We start from the raw sequence: 27,714 nt of genomic DNA on the forward strand, positions 1-27,714 counted from the left end.
TTTCAATACTTTTAGAAATAGGTATAATTTTGGACAGAAGTTTGACCATTAAGTTAAAAATACCAATTTCAGCATACAGTAAAATTAGCAAAGTTACTGATGGAAACCAGGCCTGTCTTGGTAGGGCCTGAGGCCCTGCCATGAGTGCTTACCCTGGCAGCATGCAGAGGAGGTTTTCACAACATCTAACTTTGAGTGCCTATAAAAGACACTTGAACCACCCTTTCCTATTGTCCCTCTATTGCCCACAGGAAACTGCAGCTAAGTCCTTTGGCATTTCATTGTCTTGGATCAGTTCAGTGACATACAGAAGAACCCCATGATGTGATCCTTGGCACTGGCAGTGCTAAGGAGGAGGCAGGAACATAACTTGGGAACAAGGATATGCCATGGATCAGCATTATCCAGAGGGTGGTGAGCATGGAGCAAAACCCATTGGTGCCCAGACAGTGCCCCAAATCTGCTCCTCTCCATCTGACAGGTGCTGCTGCCCCACGAGGATCCTCTGCAGAAAGCTGTGTCTCCATCCTAGACTGGCTTCCAGGAGTTGCCACAGAAGGAGCCTCCCAGCTCGCTTGCTTCTGCTGCTCATTGAATACTGCCCGGGCCCACAGACCCGCACCCCAAAGCCAGTGCTCCACCAGCTCACGTTCAGCTTCACAGAATCATAGAATCACAGAATCAGTTATGTAGGAAAAGAATTCTCAGATTATCAAGTACAACCTCTGACCCAAAACCATATGTCAACAGATCATGGCACCAAGTGCTACATCCAGTCTCCTTAGACACACCAAGGGACGGTGACTCCACCACTTCCCTGGGCAGTCCATTCCAATGTCTCACCACCCTTTCTGTGAAGCAATTCCTCCTAATGTTCAACCTAACTGTCCCCTGGCACACCTTAAGACTGTGTCCTCTTGTCCTGTTGCTGGTTGCCTCAGAGAAAAGGCCGACCCTCACCTGGTTAAACCCTCCTTTCAGGTGGTTGTAGAGAGCGATGAGGTCACCCCTGAGCTTCCTTTTCTCCAGGTTAAACACCCCCAGCTCCCTCAGCCACTCCTTATAGGACTTGTGCTTCAGACCCTTCACCAGCTTCATTCCTCTTATCTGGATCCACTCCAACACCTCAGTGTCCTTCCTGGATTAAAGGGCCCAGAACTGGGCATAGTACTCAAGGTGTGGCCTCACGAGTGCTGAGTACAGAGGCAGGACCACTGCCCTGGTCCTGTTAGCCAGGATGGCATTGGCCTTCTTGGCCACCTGGGCAGCGCTGGCTCACGTTCAGACGCTGTCACCAGCACCCCCTGGCCCTTTTACGCTGGGCAGTTTTCCAGCCAGTCTGCCACCAGCGCTGCATGGGGTTGTTGTGACCCAGGTGCATTCTGCATTTGGTCTTGTTGAACCTCATGCAGTTGGCCGCCCATCGATCCAGTCCGTCGAGATCCCTCTGCACCCTTCGTGCCGGGCGGTGCGGAGACCCGCTGGGCTGTGCGGGCTGGTGCGGGCGCTACCGACAGCGACAGAAAGCGATCGCGGAGAGCGCTTGGGAAGACGACTGTAGTGGGGACAGTTGTGTGAGCAGCGCGATGACAGCCAGGCTGCCCCGCGGGGCCGGGCCGGCGAGGTGGCGGGGCGGGGCGGGGCCGGGCCGGGCCGGGGCGGCGGCGGGCGGAGGCGCCCCGGGTGACGCGGCGCTGCGACACTGGCGCCGCAGCGGGGGAGGGCGGGGGGAGGGCGCGGGGGCGGGGCCCTTTCGGCACCCGCCCCGCCCCGGAGCGGACTGGCCAATGGGGCGGCGGGGGCGCGGCCGGCGCGGCCCGGCATTAAGCCCATGCGCGGCGGCGCTCCCGCCCTTTCGTCTTGAGCGGCAGCGGCGTTTCTCTCGGCGGCTCCGGCGCGGCGCGAACATGGCGGACCAGGCCATCTCCTTCCTCAAGGACTTTCTGGCGGGCGGCGTCGCCGCCGCCATCAGCAAGACCGCGGTGGCGCCCATCGAGAAGCTCTTGCTCCAGGTCAGCGGCGCGGGCGAGAGCGGGTAGCGCAGGCGGCACCATTCACCGTCCCCTGCGGGAGCCGGGCCGGGCGAGGACAGAAGGACGGAGGGGGCGGGGCCGCGGCCAGCGTGGGACAAAGGGCGCGAGCGTGGCGGCAGCGGCTGGCGTGAAGGTCACGTGGGCAGCGGCGGGGAAGCCGAAGCCGGTTCCGCCGTGCGGAGCGGGGAGGGGAGGGAGCGCCGGGCCGAGCCGAGCCGAGGGGGCGGCCGCCGCTGGTGTCACTTCCTGCCGCCCCCGCTCCCGGCGCCGAGGGCACGGCGGGGAGGGGAGGGCGGCTGCTCTCCGCCGCCATCTTGGCGACCTTCACGTGACGCGCACCCGGGCCCCGATTGGGCCGCGCCCGGGGCGGGGTCGGGCCGCGGCCGGCGCGCGGGGCCCGGCGTGACCCGGTGGCGCCCCAAGGTGACTCGAGTGACCTTCGTGGCGCCTCCGGCCCCGGCATGGTGGCTCCTCCCTCGTCCCCAGCCCCTGTTCCTCTGGCTGGCGGCTGTCTCGGCTTAACGCGGCTCCCTCAGGCGATTCCCACCCGCAGATCCGCCTCTGTCAGTAAACGCTCTTGCTTCTAGGTAGGCCCGGTCGTGATGTATTTGCCTTATATTGGCCCTTGTTCCTTACAAAATCAGTTAGGTTGGTAAAGACCTCAGAGATCGTGAAGCCAAACCTAACACCACCATTTAAACTAGACTGTGGCACTTAGTGCCATGTCTAGTCTTAAACACCTCCAGGGATGGCGCCTTCACCACCTCCCTGGGCAGTCTATTCCAATGTCTAATCACTTTTTATCTGAAGTAATTCCTCCCCTAATGTCCAACCTCAGCCTTCCTTGGCACAGCTTGAGGCTATGTTGTCTTGTCCTGTCACTAGTTGCCTGCAAGAAGAGGCTGGCCCCCACCTTGCTACACTCTCCTTTCAGGTAGTTTTAGAGGAATTGCTCGCAGCTGTCCATTCCTATTTTGGCAAGTCTTGATCTCTGAGAAAGTTTGCAAGCAATTTTAAGCCTATTTATTAATAATACCAACCATGGCCATTCAGAATTAACGACTTCATTTGAAGCAGGTCTAAGCCCAGCTGTAGCATAGACCTGTTGAGGCATGTGGTCAATATTCATATTTTTATTTGCAGGTGCAACATGCAAGTAAACAGATTGCTGCTGATAAGCAGTACAAGGGTATCATCGATTGTGTAGTGCGTATTCCAAAGGAACAAGGAGTGCTGTCTTTCTGGCGAGGAAACTTGGCAAATGTCATCAGATACTTCCCAACTCAAGCTCTCAATTTTGCCTTCAAGGATAAGTATAAGCAGGTGTTTCTGGGAGGTGTAGACAAGCACACTCAGTTCTGGAGGTATTTTGCTGGTAACCTGGCATCTGGTGGTGCAGCTGGAGCCACTTCCCTCTGCTTTGTCTACCCCTTGGATTTTGCAAGAACCCGTTTGGCTGCTGATGTTGGAAAAGCTGGTGCAGACAGAGAATTCTCTGGTCTCGGGGACTGTCTAGTTAAAATCACCAAGTCTGATGGTGTGCGTGGCTTGTACCAAGGGTTCAATGTCTCTGTCCAAGGCATCATCATTTACAGAGCTGCCTACTTTGGGATCTATGATACGGCAAAAGGTAATATTTCAGAAGACATCTGAAAAACCTGGTTTTAGATTTGTATTGTCTGTTTTTGGATATGTGAAGATGAAGGGGGATTTTGGTGCTACATCCATGACACTGCTGTATTCAAGGGAAAACTTGGGGATGTGTTGATGGCAGCAGCCCACTTTCAAGTACTGGTTTTGTACTTAAGGCAGTTGCTCCTAATGCCAGGAGAGTGTGTCGGTGACCATACACAGTTAGAATAATTTCTTTTTTGTTCAGTGCATTACTGTATCTACTTTGGACCAGTCCAAGTGTGTTTAGCAAAATGGGATTGAGCAGTGCTTTTGCAAAGCAACTGTTAAGCTTGACATTTGGGCATATAGGTCATTAATGCTAGTTTGTAGTGTAATGTTATCCACAGAGCAGTGACTTAATTCAGTGACTTTTTTTTACTAAAAGAGCAGTGAATGGTCAAGTTTTCTCATGCCAGTCTAAAAAGAATGCTTGTGCTTAAATGGTAACCTGTTTTGATTCCTGAGAAAAAAGTCTTCTAAATATTGCTTCAGTATGTTTAAAGTTTGTGAAGTGTTTTGCTGCAATATTATTTAGAGTATGGGTTTCCAGTGTTTCATACTAGTTAATCTAGTAAAATAGCTGTCATGTAGTGAGTGAACCAGAGGAGGATGTGGAAGATAAAAAGCTAATTGCCTTTTTTGTTTTATTGCAGGCATGCTCCCAGATCCCAGAAATACTCACATTGTTATCAGTTGGATGATTGCCCAGACGGTGACTGCCGTGGCCGGCGTGGTCTCCTATCCTTTCGATACAGTGCGGCGTAGAATGATGATGCAGTCAGGACGCAAAGGAGGTAGGCTGTAAATCCATGGAGCTGTTAATGCTGTTTTAACAGCATTAACAAGATGGAGTTCTTTTTTACTAATGGCCATCCTCAGCAGTTACCATTCCTTGTTCCATAAGTCTGTTTTGTTATATTACACTCAAATGAGGAAATGCAGTAAGGTTCAACTTGTGATTGTCAGGATTTATGCTGAGGACTTTTCATTATGGAATATGAAATTTAAAAAACGGACTGCCCGTTTGTATTGTTAGATTAAACAAAGGTATGAAAAAGAAGGCTTAACATTTTTAACACGTATTGTGTTACAGTCTTAAATTGTGGTTTGGGACATTACAGAGCAGTTAAGTGAAACAGGGCAGTTGTTAAAAATTATCTGAGATAAAATAGGAATTAAGAATAACTCTTTGCTCTTTTCCTGCAGCTGATATCATGTACTCTGGAACAATTGACTGCTGGCGGAAGATTGCAAGGGATGAGGGAGGAAAGGCCTTCTTCAAGGGTGCATGGTCTAATGTTCTCAGAGGCATGGGGGGTGCTTTTGTGCTTGTGCTGTACGATGAATTCAAGAAAGTAATTTAAACAGCCTAAATAGAATTGGAAATCAAGTTGAGCAGATCATGTAGAGTAACTACCATTATGGACCATTGACCTTCAAGAAATTCCTGTGAGTCTTATTTATCGGAGCCAGATGATACCTCTAGATGGGGCTAGAAACTGACATAGAGGACTGATCCATTTCTCTGTAATGTGCATGAAGACACTGAATCTGGCAATTCAGTGTAGCAATTTTTCTTTACAGCAGTGAGGAATGAGTGGCGTTGGTTCTGGGTCCAAATTAGCTAGGTCCAGTTTAAAAAGAAAAAACTCATTTGCCTGTGGATCAGTCCCCAGTTTCAAGTCCTATCTTATAGGACCATAAAATTGTATTTGAAAGCATTTGCTAACAAATCATGTTTTTTTCCACTTGTACTGAAGCACTATGTACCATTTTGCACAGCTGAACATCTAGCAATTTTGTTCTTAAATTGGGGCATTCTGCTGTAAAACAATAAACATACTTACTCAGTCTGCGTTGAAATTATTACATAAAAGCTTTGGGAAAGCCTCTTGTATTTGAAAACTTGTTTCAGATCATGGGTCCTCTGATACCCTTACACTGCATTCTGTAACAAAATAAGCTTTTAAAAAAATAATTGAATATGAGATCTTTAGAGGGGAGCGGTGGGGAAGCATGGGTTGTACTAACAGAAACCACTCCCATTCTTTGTGCCTGATAGTGTATGATGGGCTGCTGCAAGTGGCTTTTTGCATGATTCTTAGAAATTCATTTACAACTTCTGTGATTTAAAATGGCAGGGGGGAGGGGGGTTCAGTTGTAGTGCTAAGAAACCCCAAAGTACCAAGGACTGTCAAAAAGTAATGCTCTTGCCCTTGGTAAAACAGCCTAAAGTAAATATTTTTTTTGTTAAGTCAGTATGGAAAGCAAAATGGCATTCATGCAAAAACCCGGGAACCCAGTAAATGCCTTCAACTTCTGAGTGACCTATGTATTGTATTGTTGCTGCTGGTTGGAAATGTTGATTGTGCCATTCAAGATACTGTTTGGCCTCATTTGTGGCAGTGGTCAGTAGATCTGTGGAAGGCTGAATTTAATCTGAAATGAGTTGCAGTCTAATGAAGTTGAAGGGGTGTGGGGGAGGGAATGTGTGTGCTTCTATGTAGCTGTAAAATAATAGATCAAGGTAGGTCAGCCTTCAGTATTAACTGATTGATGTTTAGGGATGGTCAGAAGACCAGATTGAGCAATTTCTCATAACTGATCTTTGAGATAATGTAATACTTATGTGCCGTTCTTCATATGTATATAATCTTTTGTACTTTGTAATCTGCAAAGACATGGTAGAGGGACCAGTAAAGGAAAACAAGGTGTTAATCTTCATGTTTTATGAACTCTCCCTATATCTTGAGAAAGGAAAAGTGTGTTATTGTATGACTCATTGAAGGCTGACTGAGCTGTCTTGAGTTCTTCTGTGTGCCTTCTGAGATTGCTATTCAAGATGAAGAATTTAAATTACCTGCTTGGCTTTGGCTGGTTATTACCTTCCTCTTGAGCATACTTTGTGTTTTTCCTTTCACTGTTGCACAAGCACTGCTTTCAACATCTGTATGTGAGTGTAAGGACATTACACAGCTCCTTTGTATACAGGCTAATGGCAAACTTCATGTACCTACTGCAAGTGGTTCTTACAGCCTGTGTGGCAGTGGCAGCTCCCTGTGGTGCAGGCAGGTCATTTGGTGTTCACCCTGCCAATCAGTTTGCTGCGGAGCAGGGGAAGATGGTTTGTCTATATAAACACATTGGTGAGGTTTTTTTCTGTATCAGTGCCTTGCAAGGGTAGAGATAATGATGGGATACCTCCCTGTGGGTGTATGGTGGCCCAAGCTTTGTGAAAGGAACCAAACGTGGCAGTTACTTCAGCATCCTAACAGGGACAGGACTTCTACACCCAATCTCCCCTCCAGAACAAGGTTTTAGCCAAAAGAAATAGGAAAAGAAATAAAGGCAAGTGTAGGTGTTTAAGTGGAACTGCACTTTCCCTATGCTGTACGTTCAACATGAACTAATTTCTGGTGTCCAGGTTTGGGGTTTTTTTTAATATATGGCTTCCCTTAATTATGCAGCAGCAATTTCCAGTGTGTGATGCAGTTTAGGGATGTAAGAGGCAAACAATAAATGAGACTTTTAAAAAAACCCATTTGTTCTGGCCTTATTGAAACACTGAAATTTTTGAAAAATATGGACAGGAAAACATCCAGCATTTGTAAAAGAAAATACTGGTGTCTAAAGCCTGTATTATTTTTAAAAGGCATTGGAAATAGCATTTACACCCTTTGAAGGGAATAACTAAAATACATTTGTGGGGAAATTTTACATTTAAAATCAGCTACTAGATTTTATTTCAATTCTCACAACTGTTAGACTTGATTTTTTTAAAGGCTTTAGATGCTATCTGTGTGAATCAGGTACGTACTAAAACTGCACAGGATCACAGGTGGCTGTGTTTGTAGTGGCAGTACTGAGCTTGTGAAATGGCTGACTGAGAGACCAGTATTAATGGTTATAATTGACAAGTAAAATTTTATTTTCCATTTTTGTCTTGCATAAGGTTAATTGCATATATTTGGATAGTTTGGTGTTGCTGGTTGGAACATGAAAGCAAATTTAAACACATTCTAAATAGCTAGTTTCTGCTTTAGAAAATAACTGGACATACAAATATTATGGTAATATTACAGTGGCATTGTACAGAAGGCCTGTCAGCCTACAGGTAATCATTATAATGAGAGGAAAGAAACTTTATAGCAATCATGACAGCTTTATTCTGAATAGGAGGCCTTGTTTCACAGTGTGAAGAACCTCCTAGCAAGGCTTAAGCACATCTTCAAAGTAGGTGTTTGCAGAAAAGCTTAGCTGCCAGGCATTGTGGGTTTGAACAAAGGGAAAAGAACAAGTTTCAGTGGTTCTTTTTTTACCTGCTCCATTTTAAGTGGATTTTAAGGGCACAAACAAGTTTTATAGGTGATTAAATTCTTTTATAGGCTGGTTTGAAGTACTTGTCAGCAGGATCCGTAATTTTGTTTCATTGTCGGGAATCAGGTGTTTTTGGAAAGTTGGATCATTCTTCAACTGTAGTTATTTCCTCAGTATGACTTTTTGTTGGTAGATTTACATATCCTGTCTAAAGAGAAAGAAAATTCTGCACCATGCGGTAAGCTACAAGTTGCTGTTGGTATCATTCTGAGCATTAGTTTCAGCAGTACTAAAGGCATCTTGTCTTGCTCTTTTAGTACTTCAGAAATGATTGCAAAACAGGAAAAACCAGTTTTAAGGTTAAGTTAAGGAATGTTTTAATATGCATGATCAGTACTAGCTGTCAGCAGGAGGAAAAACAGGAGTTGGTTTAGATGCTGGACAACCTTAGCTGAGACAATAGAAGGAATTTATTCAGTCAGTATTGCCTGAATTTTCCATATGTAAGGATTGGCTAGACATGTAGGTAAAATATTTTGGTTGCTATCACACATCTTTACATTGGCTAACCTGGAGTACTAGGAGAATGCATGCTTCTAGGTGAGATCAAAGTACTCACAGAGCCCTTGGAGTTTAAGTATTGAGGGAAGATAATAAAAAAAAAAGGAGGGATAGTACTGGGGGCAGGGAGGAAAGGTTAAAAAAACAAGCCTGCTGTCATACTGAGGTTATGTTGCAGAACATCAAACCAAGATGTCTTGGGGACTTCTTTTCTAGGAAATCTGAAGAATGGGTAAAGCACTGCAGGGCTTTGTGGTCATGGTGTTTTGTGCTGCTTTACTGTTCTCCAAGGAAAATGTACGAAGAGTGTGTCTTGCAAGTTCTTGGAATATATTTAACTCCAGTCAAGAGGCGATAAAACTTGGTGAGGAAAGCGTATGGGGAGAGAATGACTAGAAAGTCATTGGTCTGTAGTAAGATGAGTAAAATAAAATGGATTTGAGGAGTGCAAGTTGTCTGATGCACTGAGTGATTTGGTTGGTAGGATCTTAAAGCAAATAAAATGGGCAGTTCTTTAACATGAGTGTTTTAAGGATGCAGTGCAGAAAGTTAGGGGTTTTTAAATCATGAGCTTTTTCAGTGGTCTGGGGAAAAGTATTGTGTAACAGGAGAAAAAATGAGAAAATGTGAAAGGTTGTTGAGTAAATAGATGCAAAATGAGGAAACGCAAGCTTTAAAAGGGTGTGATTAGCAAAGGACATTGCCAGTTTCAAAACAGCTCATAAATCCATTAGCACTAAGTGTCAGGGAGAGTGTTTGGTGTTCAGTGGAGAGCTTTTGAAAATGTACTTTTTGTACTTCATTGTTATTTTGAAGAATTACAGCATTCAGTCAGTGTTAAAGGTTTTGGAGAGAAGAGGTAAAATAAAATTAGATTTTAAGAGTAGATCAAACTGTTTAAACATGTCAGAATCATATGAATTACCTTCACAGTGCCTGTTGGCAGGTATGAGGCAACGTGAGGGCTTCACTTAACTCTGGCAACTGCTGCTGCTACATTGCTCCCTGCATGGAAGTGGCTCTGCCACGGTTTGCAGACCAAATCCACAAAGGCCTCTGGGTTGTAGTGGAGTGGTTTGAATGTGTTTGGTAGTATATGCACAGGAATTTGGAAGCCTCTCAACTTTAGAAAAAGCAAGCAATCAGTATGCAATTTTCCAAAAACTGCTTGTTACTTTGCTAGCTATTATTATTTAATATGATGAACTGTGGACTGCTGCTGCTCTGTAGCCTTAGCTCTGGCAGCCTGGTAGGAAGTGAGTAAACCTATCCAAGTTACATTCCTCCCTGCTTTCCGTGAAAGCCAAAGCTGGTAGGACCAAAGACAAATGAATCAGGACAACAAGCTGGTATATAGTTACCAAAACTAGAGAGTTTTAGTAGTCAGAGCTTTGGGGATTCTTTGTAAACAATTAAAGGAAAATTTATGTGTCACTTTTGGACACCTCATTGGAATGCGTGGTGTTGCCCACTGAATTGTAGGCAATTAATGACTGACCTGATTTACTGACTTCAAGTATGTCTTTGCTTTAGCCAGCTGGGAGAAAGCATCCCTTCACTATGCAGTCACTGCTCAAATGGACAGATTTGAGAAGCATGAGTGGTTTGAGGCCTGGTTGTCATGATGTGTGCAGAAAGACAGGAAGAGTTATTTGCTGTTGACAGTGTGCAGGTGTGTAAGATACTGTAAACAGGAAAGGAATAAGGGTAAAAAGCAACAGATTTTAAGTGCATTAAACCAGGCTATTAAAAAGGCTTTTTAAAAGTAAGGCTAATTAAACACACAGAATAGGCTGCACAGAGATGCTACAGTATATTGATCAAATACAATTTGCACAAAACACTGAAATTGCTAATCCTGTGTTGAAGCAAGAGGAAGGTTAGTTTAACTGTCAAGTCCTTCCAGCCGCGTTGATTTGCATTCAGTGTGACAGCATTTTTACATGGGTATAGGTCAGGCTTCTGAAATATATATTCGTGTTATATTATGGCCATTGATGTTTAAAAATGCTAATGGAAAATGCTTTCTCAATTAGGTTATTTTTAAAGTAGGAACAGCAATCTTTGAAATCTGGTACAAACAGAAATTACCGGTCTCAGTAGAAGTGAAAACTCTGGTCTTAAAATACCTCCAGGAAAACCATTTGTTTTAACATTGGCATAGAGCATTTCAGGTTTCAAAGCAGCATGGCTTCCATGACAGAAATTAGTTTTGGACCAAATGTAACATTTTTATAAGTCAGTTATTCTAGGCTTTGGCCTGTTGTGGTTTGTAGTTAAAAAATTTGACTGAATTGAAAAGAAGGCATACCTGGATATCTTCATCAGTTAATACATTAAGTTTGTCTCTTGGTTGTGGTATGGGAGGAAATAGGCTCTTGTAACTGCAATACCTATGGGTAGAAAATGGGATTGTGGAGAAATTGAAAATACTGCTAATATAACTTACACAAACATTTTTAAGGGCATTTTTTACTTTCAAGATTGAACATCTATTGCTCTACAAACTAAATGAGAAATAAAATGTTTTGAGGGGGGTAAGTGGTGGGTAACTATTATTACACTTATTGTTTGGGTTACTAAAATTTATTTTGTGGTTAGAATCACAGTAAATACATTATTAGTCAATGACTTTGAATAAGTCACGTGACATAACTTTCACCACTGAATGAGAAGTTTTATCAAAATAAGTATATGTTAATTTGGATTCCCTCTTGTCTGGTACTGTACACAGCCAATGGCTTCAAAGCAACCTGGATGTTAAATGCTTAAAAGTAAGAACAGAAAAGCTTTTTTAGGTTCTGGTAGAATCCATCACTTAATAACTTCAGCATCCATTCCCCCTTTTTCCCTTAGTGATTTTGCATGCCAAAGGGCCATCCCCAGCAATCCTGGTGGTAATAGTTCATGACATTGATAATCAGATTATTTAAATTTGCAGGTAGGAAACTAGGAGGCTGGAGGAATGTGTTTCATAGATAATACTCTATCAGTAGTATCTACAGAAAAAAAGTTTGATTTACCTTTTGAAAAGACAATACTGGAGAAGTGTAACTGAGATTGTTCCAAGTGCAATCAGAAATAAAATCACGAAAATAAAGTAATCTTTCCCTTGACCTGAAACATCCGAGAAATATCTTAGCGTGGCAAAAAACTGCCTTTGCAACTGTATGATGTAATGAATGCAAATTTCACTAAACTTTTTGAATGTCCCAAAGGACTTCAACTTGACTTTATCTTACAGAGTTTTGTCGAAAAATGCAGATAGATTTGATACATTTTAAGCCTTTTCAAATATTTAAAATTTAGAGAATTTTAAGAAAATATTTCAAAATTTAAAAAAAGTTTTTTAGAATTCTGGAAAAGGAGAAGAATAAACAGAGTCACAGAACAATTAGCAGAGCAAAATTAGTGGAAAGGGTGAAAAGAAAGATGCAGAAGGAAGGGGATGATATTCATGGTAAAAACTTAGAGAACTGAGAGGCAGACTCATCAGACCAAAGACAAGAGTGGGTCTGGCTTGGTCTGTTTCTGTAGCCCTGGCATCTGAGTAACTGGTGCCTTCACAATCCCAGCTAATCAAAGGCTCCCTTGCCAGAGAATTGGAGCTTCTCCTCCATGTTAATAAAATCCACCCAGTTCCTTCCATGTAATTGGGTAAAAATTAAGATTTTATTAATTTTTATGAATTTGAGGAAGAAAGGAAAGCTAACATGGTAATGCTGAAAAAAAAATAGTATTTCATAGTCTTACCAAACTCAATGGGTTCACTCCATTCTCCCCAATTTGAGCTTACGAGGCAGTTTGCTCCACGTGCTCTGATTTTCAGAATGTATCTTTTTTTCTCATTGTAATTTTGGAATTCATATCTGTCGTTCCTTACCTAAAAGCAAAGTTATCAGACTGCATTTCACCTCATAGGCAAATACTAACAAAATTTATGGGTTAATTTCCTGATACAATTTCTATTTTAAAAAATTATTATTTTTTTACATATGTACTAGTTAAAAGTTTATCCTGCCATCGAAACTTTATGGTTTTTGAAGGTTAAAAAATTTTGATATTTATTTGGTCTTTGAATTATTTTATTATGCTTTATGGACACTTCTTTTTTTGTGTCCTTTTTTTGTGGATCCTAAAGAAATCTGAGAGACACAAAGCAGGAACTGGAGAAGTACCCTGTAAACCCCCCTTGCAACCTTCATGGGGATTAAACAGGCATGGATGGTGTCTGTCTTTGCTGAAAAGATTTCATGTTCTTGAGACAATACAATAACAGATATGTAATATTTGGCCTCATGATGCTTTATACAAAGTCTGGAATCTGTCAAGTCCTTCCAAGGCTGAGAGGACTGCTCATTCCTTGGGGGAAGACTGAGAGTATGTATTAACTTCCCCAGGTTTTGAAGATTGTTGTACTCCCTTTGTCTAGCTCTCCTGAGCTGCAGTGGTATTATTCCACCAATGTGAAAGAGTGTTTCAGGTTCTTAGTAAGCAAAATGTCACATCTGTCGGAAGCGAAATCTATTTGTGCAATAGATGGAATGCATGAAGCTTTGTGAAAGGCATGGAAAATTCTGCCTACCCAATCCAAAAAGGATGCATTAAGTTTACACTTAAAGATATCACAGGAAAATATTTTTCTGAATTCTCATTGCTACCTTGATACAAAACCTGTAGTTCTAGAAGTAAGTGTTATTTTCTGTAATGGTATTTATGTGCTTAAGTAGGCAAAAGCACAATTTTGTATGTGACAAGAATGCTTACATGAGGAAGCTTTTTCTCTTCTTTGGGCTCATCCTGCAAAACAAAGACAAATCTTCATTTTTGTTATTTTCTCATCAAATAATCAAACATTTTTCTCTCTTTTGTTCTCACTTTCTTGCTTTTGAAGATCATAAATTATTTTAAACTGAAAAATCAATCAGATATTATTTTCCAGTAATGTCCCAGAATAACAGCACTTTGTATTCAGAGTTTTGTCTTCCTACATTTCCTTTTAGAAAAGGAAGAATACATTAATTATTTATCAGTAGGTGTGAGAAGCTGTATTTGTCACTAAGGGTATTTTTATATACACTATGCATTCTCATCCATATCCAAATTACGCAAGCAATCACATCATTCTACAAACATGGCAGATCTGGAAGCTGTGATTTCACAGTAGTTTGACAACCTGGGGCAGAAAATTGATGTGAATAGCAAATTTACTCTCCTTCCAGTCACAGTCTCTGTTAGACATCTGACTTTTCCATGCTCAGGGGCTTTCTGTGAAAAGCTACTTACACATCCTATGCAATAAAAATTTAATTAACTGGAATCAAACATTGGCCTGGATTAAAGAACCTGAAAATTTTGAAGAAAAGGATAGGTTCAAAAATGAGTGAACAGATTCAGCAGCAGTGAATTTAGCAGTGATCTCAGCACTGAAAAGCTGAGGTCCTGGAAACATCTTTCACAAGTAGTATCAGGAGAATAGCCAGCATCATGGAAAAGTCAGAAAGGTATAACTGGAAGGAATTTCTCATTACGGAAAACACATCCACAGTGTGTCTTGCACTATAAACCAGACTAGTATTTCCCCATCACTCATTGTCAGCTGAGTGCTTTCAGCTTAGGACCTGGTGGAAGTCACCAGCCTGTGCTGTGAATGAGCAGGGTGTAAACGAGTTGCTTAAACTTTAGATGTGTTGCTGTTTTAGCTGTCTTACCTCTGTTGGCCCCTCCTGAAAGGTGTGAGTTCTATCTGCCGTCTCCATGTTGGTACCTCTGGTACCCTCAGCCCCTCAAGAGCCATGAGGCACCTACTGCTCCACAGCAGGGAGCCCTAACGTGCACTGACTCTTAGGAGATAGTCATGCTTCTTTGCAGACACCTCCATTAAGGTGTCTCAGTCTAGGAGATTAATTTCTTACCCAAATGTAGAAATCTACACTGAACCCCACCCATTCTGACTGTGGCACAAGAAAGAAGAATTAACATGCATTTCTTTCAAATAAATGTTTTGATAATATTGCTATGTTGTGATCTATATCTTTATGTAAAACTTTCTAAGTATTTCACCCAAGATCTTACTGTCAAATTATACCAAGATCTTACTGTCAAATTATACCAACCAGCTGGAAAGCTGCGTGTACTGCAATTGCTCCTTGAAATAGCTACCAAGGTAGATACTATTAATGCATGAAAGGTAAAAAATCCAGATAGTCCAAACAGCCTGCAAGCCGTTGGTCTTGTTTTTAATAAACAAATGAGACTTAATGATGTGTTGCTTTATTGCAGTTGTATATTTATGTTTAAACCTTAGCTGATCTTTCCTGATCTTGTGTCTGAGGAACAGCTACCATGGTAAGTTTCTGAGCTGCAGAAGTTCATGAGAGGTGGAATATGAGACAGCAGAGCTGGAGCAGGAGGACACCACAGCTTATGAGAGACAAGTTAATAAATGAAGGAATCAGAAATTTACACATTATAGATATACATGAGCATAGGTACAGTACCAAAGACAAACCAAGAAATTGTTTTTACCTTATTTTGTATGCTAATTTCATACTGAAAACACTTTGCTTTTTCCACATGACTTGTAAGGGGTGGATGCCATGTAATTATGCAACCTGCTGAATCTCTGGTACAATGGGCAGTGACATTTAATGGAGCAGTGAGTATTTCTGGGGAAAAAAAATGGAATAATTAATACAGGCATGGTCAGTAATTGGCTACAACTCATACCTTCTCAGCAAAATGCATGTGAAGGTGAGGCAGCTGGTGTACAACTGTGTGCTGCTGATGCTAACTAAAGTTACCTGGTAAACAGTTTTTGGACATCTGAAGTAAATGAAGTTCATGGAAAAAAAGGTATGAAAGATTTAGTGTAATTCAGTAGTGCAATCAGCAGAGTGCCATTTTCTTCTATATCTGTTTTCCAACTTCATGTTGGCAATGCAAGTTTCCATAGGAAAAAGGAAGGAAGTTTTTATATGTGTGGTATTATTCATGATGCGTTAAAGGCATCTGAATTGGAGTGCCTATAATATAGCTGACTGTGTGACCTGATTTCTCTTGGAGCTTAAACACCTAGCTCACAGAGGTACCCACCTATTTGACTAACACATTCCTAATTTGCAAGCTGAATCCTCACTCTGGTTTTAGGACATGTAGCTCTTGTGGCTCTCAGGGGTGAGATTAAGGGATGGTAAAGTAAGCCCTTAAGAAAGGTGGCCTTGAAAATCTAACTGTTGTGTTTCATTACTTGGAATCCATGACTACGTCCACACCACTCCTCTGAGCAGTTTTTTCAGGCTGCCTCTGCCTTTGCTTGTTTTAGTCAAGTTTTGGAACTATATTCTGTCAGCTGTTGGGAGCAAAGTCTGCCCTGCAGTGCAGGATCCTGCAATGGCTACAGGCTTTGTTTTAATCTTCTTTTCAGAGAAAAATTCCCCACTTCCTTATTTTATAAAACAGTAATAAAATAAAATGTTCAGTTACTTACCAATTTTATACAGGTCAATGTACTCATCATAGAACTGGATCAGGGAGTCTTTGCTAGACCCATTCACCAGGAAGTAAGCTTTTTCAGTCCCTATGCTCACATTTTGGAAGATACATCCCATATTTCTGCAATTTTCATCTTTAATGTAAAGCTCACATTCCATCTCCTCTTCATCTCTGCATACAGCAAAGTATTTTAGTTAAACATGGGCACTGTGATGTGGTGAATGAGAATTCAGAATTCCCTGGCTCAAGCAGATTTACTTACCTTGAATTCTGCCAGTAGAGAAAATACTGTGTATCTGCTGGAGCATGCCTTCCTGCCTGCCAAGTGCAGTTCATGAGGAAAATGTTATAAATCACACAGGAGAAGTTTTCAATGGCCGACCCATTCATGCCTGCAAACACAGGAATATCCATGATGAGGAAAAATCATGTGACTCCTTCAAGCTGGAGGATCATGGCACACACTTAGGTATGTTAGACACCTGCAAGCTCAGCTAGTTATTGCTTGGATTAAGAATGACTACTGAGAAAAAAACTCTACTCTCACTCCATTTTAACTGCCTCTGAACTGTGAAACCTGTCAGTAAGTGAAGCATTCCACATGTAGAGGAAGGCACATTGTCTTTTAACACCGTCCATGCTGCTACAGAGAGAAGTATTTCTCCTTTTGCAATTCATGCCCAGGAATCCACTCCAGAAGTGTTTACACAGAGGAAAAAAAAAGGTGAGACTTTTAAAAGTAAGGTTGGACTTTTTCCTGCTGTCTAATCAAGCAGGCTCTTCCTTAGATCTTTCCACTGTCATGTGGGTGGCAGTGACTTGTTCTTTTGCTTTTCTGGAGCACACTGAAATGGGAACCTCATCTCTTTGGAAGGTCCCTCATGGTTAGGCTGTGCAGGCATGCTCAGCCTCCTGTCTTCTCCTTCAACCAATTTTCTGCTCCTTTCTGTGTTATGTCCTAAATTCAGTGAAAGAGTGGAGACTTCCTCTGCTACTGACTCCAGCCCTTCCAGTGCCCAGTAAAGAGGGCAACGCTATGGAAGAGCAGGGCAATCCTACGGGGCACCTGCACACTTGGAATGTAGGGCCAGCTGGGGAGGAACACCAAAGTCCTGGCTTATATTTTGAGGGTCACCATGGGTGTTTCCTCTGTCAAGTCTAGAGGAAGAGATGAGCAGTGAGCATTTTCTCTGCTCACATATGAGCAAGCAGATAATCCATCACCTTTGTCCTGTCTGAAATACCACAGCTACACACAGCTGCAGCAGCACTGGTGGCTGGGGAATTTTAGTAGAGAACTCTGAGCTGACAAGGGAGGGAAAAATGGGTCACAATAAACTCACCAACAGCCCAGCAGAAAAACATTTAAAAAAACAAATAAGTACTAATATCTTAATTTGTAAAAGCCAGAACACTTATTTGAATCCACACTTAAACCACTGTAATTTACTGGCATTATGGAACCTTATTATTAAAGAGAATAATGCAATTATAGATACATTTGTAGTAATACATCTCTTGCAGAGTGTTGGAGACTTATTACAGAGCAAATAATTTTAACAGATCTGAAAAAAAAAAGATTTTAATAGAAAATATAGCAGTTATCTACTGTGTAAGTAATTGTTTTCAAAGGCAATATTTACTTTTAAAAGATTTCAAATGGAGAAAACCTTAGCCCGACCATATACATTACCTCCAGGGAGAAAGGTGCATTGTTTTGAGATGTTTGTGTTTGGCACTTCAATGGTAAAGAAAACCCCTTTGTGCAGAGGAAAGTACAATTCCATTGGAAAGCTGCATAGTGGACTATTCACCTGAAAAGAGAACGTGTGGTTATTTTATTTCTCTGCTCTTCCTTTCTGATGTTAAATAAGGCTAGCTATGGAAGTGCAACTCAGTGTCTCGGTTTTGAAAGACAGGTGTCTGCTAAGGAAGGCAGAAGCCCCCCCTTGAAGTGGCAGATATAACCCCTTTTCCCTTTAAGTTATTATATTTTGAAATCAAGGGCCTTTAGGCGAAGATGTGGGAAATAGGAATAACAGTTCTTTACTATATATATATATATGTATATAACCAGTCAAACAAAACAACAATAACTATGGCAGTAACAGCAATCACAAACCCAGTGCCAGCCTTCTCGGCTGTCGGGCCCTTTCCCCTCGGGTGCAGTTCCGCTCGCAGCCGGCAGGGGCGCTGGCAGCTCCCGGTGAGCAGGGCAGGTGCGATGGTTCCCCCGCGGCTGCAGGGGGCGCTCCGGAGCGAGCTCGGGGAGCACGCGGCACCGGTGCCCTGGGATCCCGGGAAGGGATGGAACAAAGGCTTCACAAACCCCTGGGCAGCCGATCCCGGACTCTCGGGCACAGCAGGCTGGAACGGCAGGCTGGAGCGGCAGGGACGAGCACAAATCCCGGGTGGCAGGCGAGATGTATCCAGATGGGAGAACCCCACGGAGGCCCAGGCAGGCAGGGCGAGCAGGGCTACAGCGTAGCGAAAGCTCGAAGCAGCAGCGGGGCAGGGCAGCCACAGCCCGGTCTCCAGCAGGGCAGGGAAAGCGGCTTTTGGGGTCCCGGCGTTGTTTCCAGCAGGAAGAAAGAACGGCCAAAAGAAAGCAGCAGCAGCTCCTTTCTCTGCAGCTTCTCTCTCTGGACGCTCAGAGCGAACTGACCCCACACCCAGGTGTAGACAAAGGAGTAGCCAGGCCCGCCCCACCCCCTTTTTGTCTTTCTTAAGTACAGCTATTTGTCCCCTAGCAACATGCATATGGGAGAAAATTCCTTTAACAGAAAAAAAACTAAGACTAAACTGAAACCCCAACACTCAGGAATGTAATTCCATGTATAAGTATGGTTTTTGCTCAAGAGCTAGCTCTCTCCTTTAGCACTCGAGGCTGATACAGAATGGAACTGAGGGATCAAAAGCACAACTGCACAAGAAGCTTTGCAGCTCAGGAGTTGGATGCTACGCTAGTGTGCAACAATTTCAGGAGTGTAATAGTACCCCAGTGGCATAACAGAAGATGGCTAATACATAGGGGAGCCACAAAGAAATTAAATCAAAGGATTAAGCAAAATAAAAGTCCTCATCTGACCTTCCCAGGTGTTAAAAAGGTGTCTATGGTGTTATATTAATAATCTTCAATAAAGATGTGATTTATTTTTGAATATCTATTTCTAAGGCACCTGCTTTGCTAGGCTAAATAAGTCATCTCTATCTCTGTCAAGCGTCCTATTTTTTTCTTTGGATAATGTGGGTTTATAACATAACCTGTGCTACAGGCATGATCCCGTTTACTGGGAAACAAGTGAAGAACTTCAGATAACAAAAATCCATGGCAGTTTGTGGATTTCTTTTTTTTCGAGGGGTCTCTTGCTCTGTCTCTTCAAAGTCTCTAGAAGTCTCACTTAGCCTGAACTGCACCTGTGGTGAATCATGAGTAGGGATGTAGCTACTGAAAAAAAGGGGCTGTGAGACTATCTCTTCCTTTCTGCTTTGGTGCCAGAATTTCAGTTCTTTAGTATGCCTAGGATGCTCCTTTAGCAGTAAATGCACCCTGGCATTGCTGATGGCTTTCCACTGCCCCTGAGAGATCAAGCTGTAGAGTGCAAATGGCCACATGTCAGATGTTATCTGCAACATTCATTTTTTTCAAAGTAAGTGAAATTGATAAAAGGTATGATTATTTATCCCAGTGAATAGCAAGTTTACCTCTTCCTCTCTATCTTCCATATTCATGTTCATGATGGTACATTTGTACTTAGAGAAATTCCTGCTGCTCTCCCAGGACAGTTCCATTCTTCTCCAGTCCACATTCACATTTGTAATAGGTGATTCCCATGTGTCTGCTGAAAGTGTTGCAGCATAAGTTCAAAAAGGATATGATATTGCTTTTGTTGAATGCAGAGGATAGTATTTGTTAGGCTTAAGATGGCAATAGCCAGTTTCATTGCAAATATCTCTGATAAACGAAGAGTTAAACTTTGTTTCTCAGATTATATCTGCAAAAACATACTTACACTCCATACACTGGATGTCAGCATGCAAGGGATGAAATAGCATCATATACCACCAAATCATGCAAATGAGTCCAAGAGTAACAAACATATTTCCTTATCTGGAAAGAGATAATGAAACGTTCAGAAAGAAAAAGAAAAAGGGAAAACAAAAAAAAAAAAGGAAAGGAAAATCATGATAATGTGTATTTTGGTTATGAAAACCTTAATTTTTAAAAAATATTCCTTAGAAAAGCCAAGCAGAGGGTGTGCTTCAGGATGTCTGTCAGGCACCTCTTCTTTGAAAGAGCTGAATAGCCATGATACTGCCTGTAACAAAGTAGTTTGAGATAAAGAGGCCACAGACTTTCATGATGATAAATACACTCACTATATCCAGGGCAGACACCATGACTTAGGATTACTCTTTTCCCACATATCTTTCCTAACTATACCATCAGAAAGTCAGGTTTTCTTGCGTTCTGATCCTGTGAACATCTCAATGCTGTACTTTGTATTAGTAGCTAGAATGGTGCTGGTAACACACCAGTGTTTTGGCTGTTGCTGAGCAGTGCTGGCACAGCATCAGGGGTGTCTCTCCAACCCCATCCCACCAGCTCTGCAGAGGCCAGTAGGATGGGGGTGTTAAAAGCTGCAATTGTTTATTAAACTATGGAGGTAGACAAGTTATCCTCTGTAGTTGAAGGAGGATACGCTTGCAGAATTAGCCCGTATATCCGGAACAATATGAATTGCCAAAGATGTGCCATTGCAGCCTATAAAATATGTAGTGCCAAATATGTACCGCTTCCGCTTATGTTATGTAAGTAAAGAGATAAAATACCAAATATGGGAGAGAAAAACAGGGGTCATTCAGAGGACTATGGAGGAAGACTTCTGGCTTCAGCCTCAACGACCACCAGAAGGCAGAAGAAGACCCCCTAGCAACACAACGCACATGCGCAGAGAAACTAGATAACAACCACCTGGAAAGACAGGAAAGCGGAAGAAAAAAACCATATATAAAGGACTCTGTACAAGCTAAAAAACGTGGCAGTTGGCGGAGCGGAGACTCCCCTGTCACCCAGCGCTGCTTTTGCTCACATTCTACTTGCTTAATTACTAATAAATTTCATTTATTAAACTAAGAGTGCATCCCCCTTATTGTTGCGCACTCTTTACAGGGGTGAGCCTAAGGCTGGGAGGGAGCATGGCCAGGACAGCTGACCCCAGCCGATAGGGATATTCCATATCACATGGCATCATGCTCAGCAATAAAACGTGGGAGAACGAAGGATTGGGGAGGGAGGAGGCATTCATCATCCAGGCTTTTGACTTCCAAAGCAACTGCTGTGTGTACTGAGGCCCCCCACAGGGAGTGCGTGGATATTTTCTGCTGATGGGAAGTAGAGAATAAAGAAGAGGGGGAGTGAGAGAGCAGCGGGTGGCCTGCCAAGGTCAGGGCACCACAGTATTTTTTCCTGTTTGCTATCACAAGTGGTTCTCCACTTTTCAAACTACGTAACTCCCACTGTTCTTTGAGGTTTACATCCAGCCAGAATAGTCTACTTCAAATTTATGTTTGCTGCAGCGTCAGAAACCAAGGAGTCAGATGTTACAGATCGCTGTAGGCAATTTAATTTACTAAGGAAGTGTGAGTACCTGCAAAGGGCAACTCCACACTCATTCATGTGGTATGGAGGTCTGAGGAAAGCTAGTCAAACACTGGCATCAGCTCTTGTCAAACATTTCTCATCTTATGTGCTGTTCTCCTTTTCTCAGAGGAGGTTAAAATCCTGGAAGAGATTTCCCTATTCCCAGCATTTTTTTTTTTCCTACATGAAGAAACAACTCTGGTTAAATTTTTGTTTGTTTTAGCATTGCCTAGTACTGCAACTTCATAGTAGCAATTTTCTTGATTAAAGGCAGTACTAAGGATAATTCTAAACCAAATTAAATTCTTACAAATTCAGGAAAAAGAGAAACATAGTAATATTTTGTTACTAGTCTGCCTGTCTATATTAATTTTTGTGGTCTGTTTTCAAACTGATTCCACTTGTGGTGAAAGCAAAAACCCATCCTGATGTTCCAAGCAAGTCATCCTGTAGTCTTGAATATTTCCAGAAGGCATTTCACATTTCCTGGAAATTGGCTTGATATGACATAGATCGTGGTCGCCAGGATTCAAGCCGGGCCAGGATACCAAGCTGGGGTTGCAATAGAAACAGACTCTTCACTGTAACCTGCTTATCTCTTGCAGCATCCATATTTGTATATCATCATACTGCAGTAAGGATGTGGCCAGGGCTTCTGGGGAGTGATGCTGAAGAATCTCAAGTACAAACAGTATGGAGGACTGACCATGAAATCCTCTGTGAGATACTGGTCTCAATTAGTTAGTTTCAAAAAGTTATTTCCACTTTCCCATGCTCTCAAGAACCTCCCCAGTAATGCACGTGAGAACCTCGAGACCTGTTGCCCTTCTAGTCAACCTCTTAATCATATTTTTCTCCATTTTGGCCCTTCTGTTCAGTTCTGTTCACTCAACATTTTCCCCTCCCTTTCCTCATCTTATGTTCCTTTTCTAGGCATTTGTTTTCCCATTCTCTGGCAACTGTCTGCTCACCTTTCCTTTATTTCCTTTGTTTCATTCTTCTTGTCATCTCCCTCTCTCTTTTCTGATTACTCCTGTGCTTTCAAAATCTCCCTCAGGTTTCCTACACATGACTGCAGCCCCATATTGCAAGTACTTTTCACACTTTCTCATGGAAACACCCATCTGGGACACAGCCATAAAAATCGTCTGCAGCCCTGTCTGCTTAGGGAAGTGTTTGCTGGCACACTCTGGACATTTCACTGGACCTGCAGTGGAAAGAGCTGTAAGCATTCGCTTTCCTCATAAGAAATGACCATTCCAGCTGAATGCCCCAACACATTGCCAGGTCCTCTGTTTCTTTATCTGCCTGCAGGCAGGATAAGAGATGTAGGAGCTGTGGTGAGCCCTAAGCCATTTAGCTGAGCAATCCAGACCTTCTGCACAGTGGCCAAGCAAGTAGCTCTAGCACCGTATTATTAGGAATTTTCTGCCTCCAGGACCTCCACCCTCTCCCAGACTGGTCTTCTGCAGACAGATGTGGTAAAGCTCTCTCTGGTCTGAAGACACCTCAGTACTGAAGGTGCCAGAAGGAACACTTATTTCAAAATGATTGTGTTATTTGGAGGATCAGACCAGAAGAACCGTACATATTCTACTGTAAGCAGTATTTCCTCGTATTTCATCAAAATAGGAGGTAAAATGGAGTCTATTAGGATGAAAATGGCCAAACTGGATGATTTTTTCTGCTTTGCTTCTTTCTTCTTTCTCCCCTGGCCAGCCTCACAGATGTGTGTCTACCCTGCTACAGAGGGGAGGGCCCCAGGAGGGGAACTCAAGCACCTGGTTTCCACACTCCTCAGCTCTTAGCTCACTCCCTAGCTCTCTCCAGGACAGTTTGTTATAAACCCAGTCTATCCACCTTATCAATGTGTCAGAAGTAAAGTAATCAGGTAGTCTATAGTAGTTTTTACAGAAATCATGTACAAAATACTGACTTAAGCACTATCAATTCTTACCCTCTCAACCTACTGTCTTTGCTCTTAGGCTGTAAGTGTGGGTTGGTACCAGAAAATGTCCCCTGAGACCAGTGACTTATTTGCTTGAGTGTCTCTGGGAAAATTACTCCTGCCCATGACACACTTCCAGAAATGAAACTTTGTATTTTACTTGCAGTGTAATGTGAGCACAAACTGATAATTATACATTACAGAGCTAAGGAGAATATCATAAACTTGCTAAGCCTTCCTGGAAGCATTGAAATAGGAATAGAAACCTTACAATGCATACCAAGCAATGAAATATTACTATCAAATCACTGCCTAAATACAACTATTTCAGTTTTTAGTTCAGTATTCTGATTTCTGTAGATGATACAAAACTGGGAGGAGTGGGTGATATACAACTGTTTTGCTCAGAGGGACTTGGAGAATTTGGAGAAATGGGGTGACAAGAATCTCTTTAAATTCAGCAAAGGAAGGTGCTGGGTCCTGCATGTGGGGAGGAACAATCCCTGGCACCAGCAGAGACTGGACAAAGCCCTGAGCAACCTGCCGTAGCTGACCCTGCTCTGAGCAAGGGTTGGGATAGGACAATTTCTAGAATTACCTTCCAGCCTCAACCATCCCATGATTTTGTGATTCACTTTTTCCACCCCCCCCCAATAAGTAGAAATCCACATTTTTCTGGTTAAAGTAATTTATAGAAAGTGTAAAGAGAATAGCATTTCTTTCAGTTATTGAAAAATAGATGTCAGAAAAAATATCAAATAGTGCAACAGATATCATAGACATTTCATAGTCTTTCCTGGATCTTGCAGAAATCTTTAGAAATTTTGTATACACACATTTCTACTTTTAATCAATTAGGCTAAAGAATCCTCAAAATTTTCTCTGGAATTCCTCAAACACAAAGGAAGCTGATCCAGATTTTGTACATGTTCAAGTATGACTGTACCTAACTTAATCCTTGGCAAACATTTGCGTCTTGTAAAAAATCTTCTGTGGCACAAGAAAATCAACACACAACATAGAGAGACATACCTCCTCTTGAAAAAACTCTCCTCATTTACCTTGTTTGATTTCGGTCTGCAAGCAGCAATGTGTAGTTGGTAATCACATGCAGAAATCAGTAAGTGTTTTGCTCTGCCAGTTAGCTTTATTTTTTTACTGCATGACAGTATTAAGTAACAAATGCTGCAAGTTAGAAAGCTGCTCAGTTTATCATTTCCCTTACTGCTTTTGAGCTTCCTTAAATTTCCTGATTGGCAGATGTTAACAACTTCACATGAAGTGATCATGCAACTGACTCTTCCTTCCTGTTATGTCAGATGAACTAAGCATTATTAGTCACAATATGCAAACACATTACCCAAAAAATACATGAATACTCAGTGGAATCACAGTATATGAATATGCTCATAGAAATACCGCCTCTATAAATAAACAGATTTTCATAAATAATATGTACTGGAAATAAAAGCAGTGTTGTGTGACTAGTCCATGTTTAAAGTGACTGCCTGTATATGTTGGTTATGGCCCCTGCACAGGCCCAGGTTCTCCTTTGAGGAAGATAAATCCTTAGCATGTATATACAAACAGCCAAGAAATTTCTGTCTTGCATATTTGCAGGCAAAGAAATGCCAAGGAAAATACCAGACCCAAATTTCTGAACTTTCTCACTGCCCAGCTGTGGATTGTTTTTGTTTGGTTCATCTTAGGCTGCAGCATCATAAATTAGGTGCAAAACTGTCTGACTGCAGAAATTAAAAGAAAATATCCCAAGCATTTACTGAATAAGATAATGTCACATTCACAAAAATCTTTGCAGTTACATAAATATGAGAGTGTAATCCGTATTGTTTGCTTTAACTTCCAGCAACTTCAGAAGTGGCTCTGGGTTATGCTGAGTGTTAGCCACTTCCCCATTTGTTTACATGATATCTGACATGCAGTTACATAATCTGCATGTAATGGATTTTTTTTTGTTTTTTCCTGCTGTTCTTGCATGCTTGTAGCAAGCTGAATTTCTGTTAGCCCCTACCTTCCACTCCCAACATGGGCACAATAGCAGGAAAGCGAAGAATTCCCTAGGCTTCTTAGGAGTGAGGGAGGATCCTTAGTAGTTAGTCTGTTAAAGGAAGAACTTTATTCCTACCCTTATTCTTACCCTGCTATCATTGAACCAAAATTGTAGGGTAGGTTTGGGGTTTTTTTGCTAGTGTATGTGCTCAGATCCACCAATAGCAACCTACTTCACAGACTTTTCAAATTTTAGACGTCTTTGTTTTCAGTCTGCACTGCTCAGTCTTGCTTGCCTTTAGCCAGTGATTCCCACTAGAAAGACATGTTAATATTTTTTTCCATTTTAAAAATCCTTGGGTGAAAAAACTAGGTAAGTGACATGACTAACAGTTTAGTCAGAGCACATGTGGGGCAGGGATGAGCTGCAGAATTTTGTCTCTAGAACCACATACTAATTTAGGCTCAGTCCTTGTCAGCTTTTTCAGTACCTTGGGAACAGGACATGCATGTTTCAAATCTTCTACTCACTAAAGGACTTAATTTACTTATGCTATGTAGCCTAAAAGAAACACATCTAGTACACCTGTAGTCACAGTTCAGTGTGGTCTGAAATTGTCTAGTCATCAAATATGCTCTACTTGGGTACCACCACCCACCTCAGTGACCACTGCCACCTTGAGTAACTTTTCTAAAGTTAGATAGACGGTAAAGATCCTTCCATATCACACATAATTGTGACTCAAAGTATGTGTCAGTGTGCCTGATCAATTTTGATGAAGGGATTTGCATGCTGTTGTGGTGGCATGTCTGGTAAGGTTCTAGGTGATGTGAAGGTAGTATTACAGTATCACCTGACCAGCACCTTCAGGCTGCCCAAACAGTGGCTGAATTAGTTTTAACTGATCCATTTGTAAGTCGTATGAGGAGTGGCTCACCATCCCTCGAAATGTTCAAGAAATGATTGGATGTGGCACTTAGTGGCATGGCTTAGTTGAAAAGGTGGTGATGTTAAGGCCAAGGTTTGGATTCAATGATCTTGGAGGTCTTTTTCAACCTTAATCTTTCTGTGATTCAATGATTTTGAACTGTAACCTGGACTAATTAATCAGGGTTCTGTCTGTAACACCTTTCCTGAATCAGCTAAGTATGTTATCCCTTTCCAGGAGAAAGCAGGAAACAAATTAGGAGCTTGTTTAAGTTCTATTTAAAAAGACCCCAATGCCATCTCTTGAGTGTCTTGATACTGTCTTTATTGTACTTTACTATTCCCCTCCTTATAGCAAGCCACTGAATGGTTGTTCATGGCTCATGGCTAGGTTTTGGTGGACTGGATCCAAACTGTGCCTCCCCCTGGCAATTTTGCCCAAGAGGAAAGTTACTGTGCAAGGTTATAAACCAGTGCAGTCTGTTACAACCCCATCACTCTTTCAGCAAGTTTTGTGAGCATTTCCACTCTGACCACTGCTGCATACTGGGAAAAATACAAAGATGGTTTACAAGTGTGTCCAGCATGAATTCAGCCTCTTTAAGATATTTGCTTTGTTGTTCTGATCTGCTGCAGAAAGCTTCCTAGGTGAGTCTTTGACCAAAAGCTAATCATTAGCTGTGCCAAAGGCAGAAGTGTGCCAAGAGCTGTTTGTGTTCAGCTACTGTATAAGCTGGAGAAAGTACAGCTCTGGAAGGCTCCCCAGCACTGGAACACATCCAGGAACAACTGTTCCCAGCGCTAGTTTGGCCAGGATTTACAAGCAATGTGCTGAAAACTCCTGGACATAATCCAGAGGTTAGCTCAGGCCAGGGCTAATTTCTAAAGGTAGTTTGCATGTGTCCACCTTATTTAGGGGTTTAAGAAAGCGTGTCTGGACTCTTACAAGTAAATTGGCCTCTGTGCAAGAAAATAGTCCTGGGAATGTCTAGTCTAATAATCAAATGTCTAGTATCATTATAAAACTAGTCTAATAATGAAATATCAATGTTCAAATGTCAAGTGTGAAAATCTGAGCCAATCTCAATTTTCTAGTTGTCCATGT

At 42.2% G+C, this 27,714-nt stretch overlaps 2 protein-coding genes across 3 annotated transcripts; one reads left to right on the forward strand and one right to left on the reverse strand.

Annotated features, from left to right (window-relative positions):
- Nucleotides 1-1,834: 1,834 nt before the first annotated feature.
- Nucleotides 1,835-6,034, forward strand: SLC25A6 (solute carrier family 25 member 6). Its single transcript, XM_039568952.1, has 4 exons — nucleotides 1,835-2,012; nucleotides 3,177-3,663; nucleotides 4,361-4,501; nucleotides 4,914-6,034. The coding sequence occupies exons 1-4, from the start codon at nucleotides 1,908-1,910 to the stop codon at nucleotides 5,069-5,071; spliced, it is 891 nt and encodes a 296-aa protein (XP_039424886.1). The 5' UTR covers nucleotides 1,835-1,907; the 3' UTR covers nucleotides 5,072-6,034.
- Nucleotides 6,035-7,604: 1,570 nt separating this feature from the next.
- LOC104686017 (granulocyte-macrophage colony-stimulating factor receptor subunit alpha-like) lies at nucleotides 7,605-27,693 on the reverse strand. Of its 2 annotated transcripts, none has more exons than XM_019282757.3 (12): nucleotides 24,733-27,693; nucleotides 20,093-20,190; nucleotides 19,785-19,921; nucleotides 17,773-17,893; nucleotides 16,342-16,471; nucleotides 16,075-16,250; nucleotides 15,114-15,253; nucleotides 13,353-13,385; nucleotides 12,339-12,468; nucleotides 11,609-11,702; nucleotides 10,897-10,978; nucleotides 7,605-8,232 (listed from the first exon to the last, which is right to left on the reverse strand). In XM_019282757.3, exons 2-12 carry the CDS (start codon nucleotides 20,178-20,180, stop codon nucleotides 8,170-8,172), a joined length of 1,194 nt encoding a protein of 397 aa, XP_019138302.1. In that variant the 5' UTR covers nucleotides 20,181-20,190; nucleotides 24,733-27,693; the 3' UTR covers nucleotides 7,605-8,169. The 2 variants fall into 2 exon arrangements, with proteins under 2 accessions (XP_019138302.1, XP_010392466.1); XM_010394164.4 differs by having other exon boundaries at nucleotides 24,704-27,693.
- Between the last annotated feature and the right edge of the window lie 21 nt (nucleotides 27,694-27,714).

Source organism: Corvus cornix, chromosome 1 (genome assembly GCF_000738735.6).
Source record: "Corvus cornix cornix isolate S_Up_H32 chromosome 1, ASM73873v5, whole genome shotgun sequence".
Lineage (NCBI taxonomy): Eukaryota > Metazoa > Chordata > Aves > Passeriformes > Corvidae > Corvus > Corvus cornix.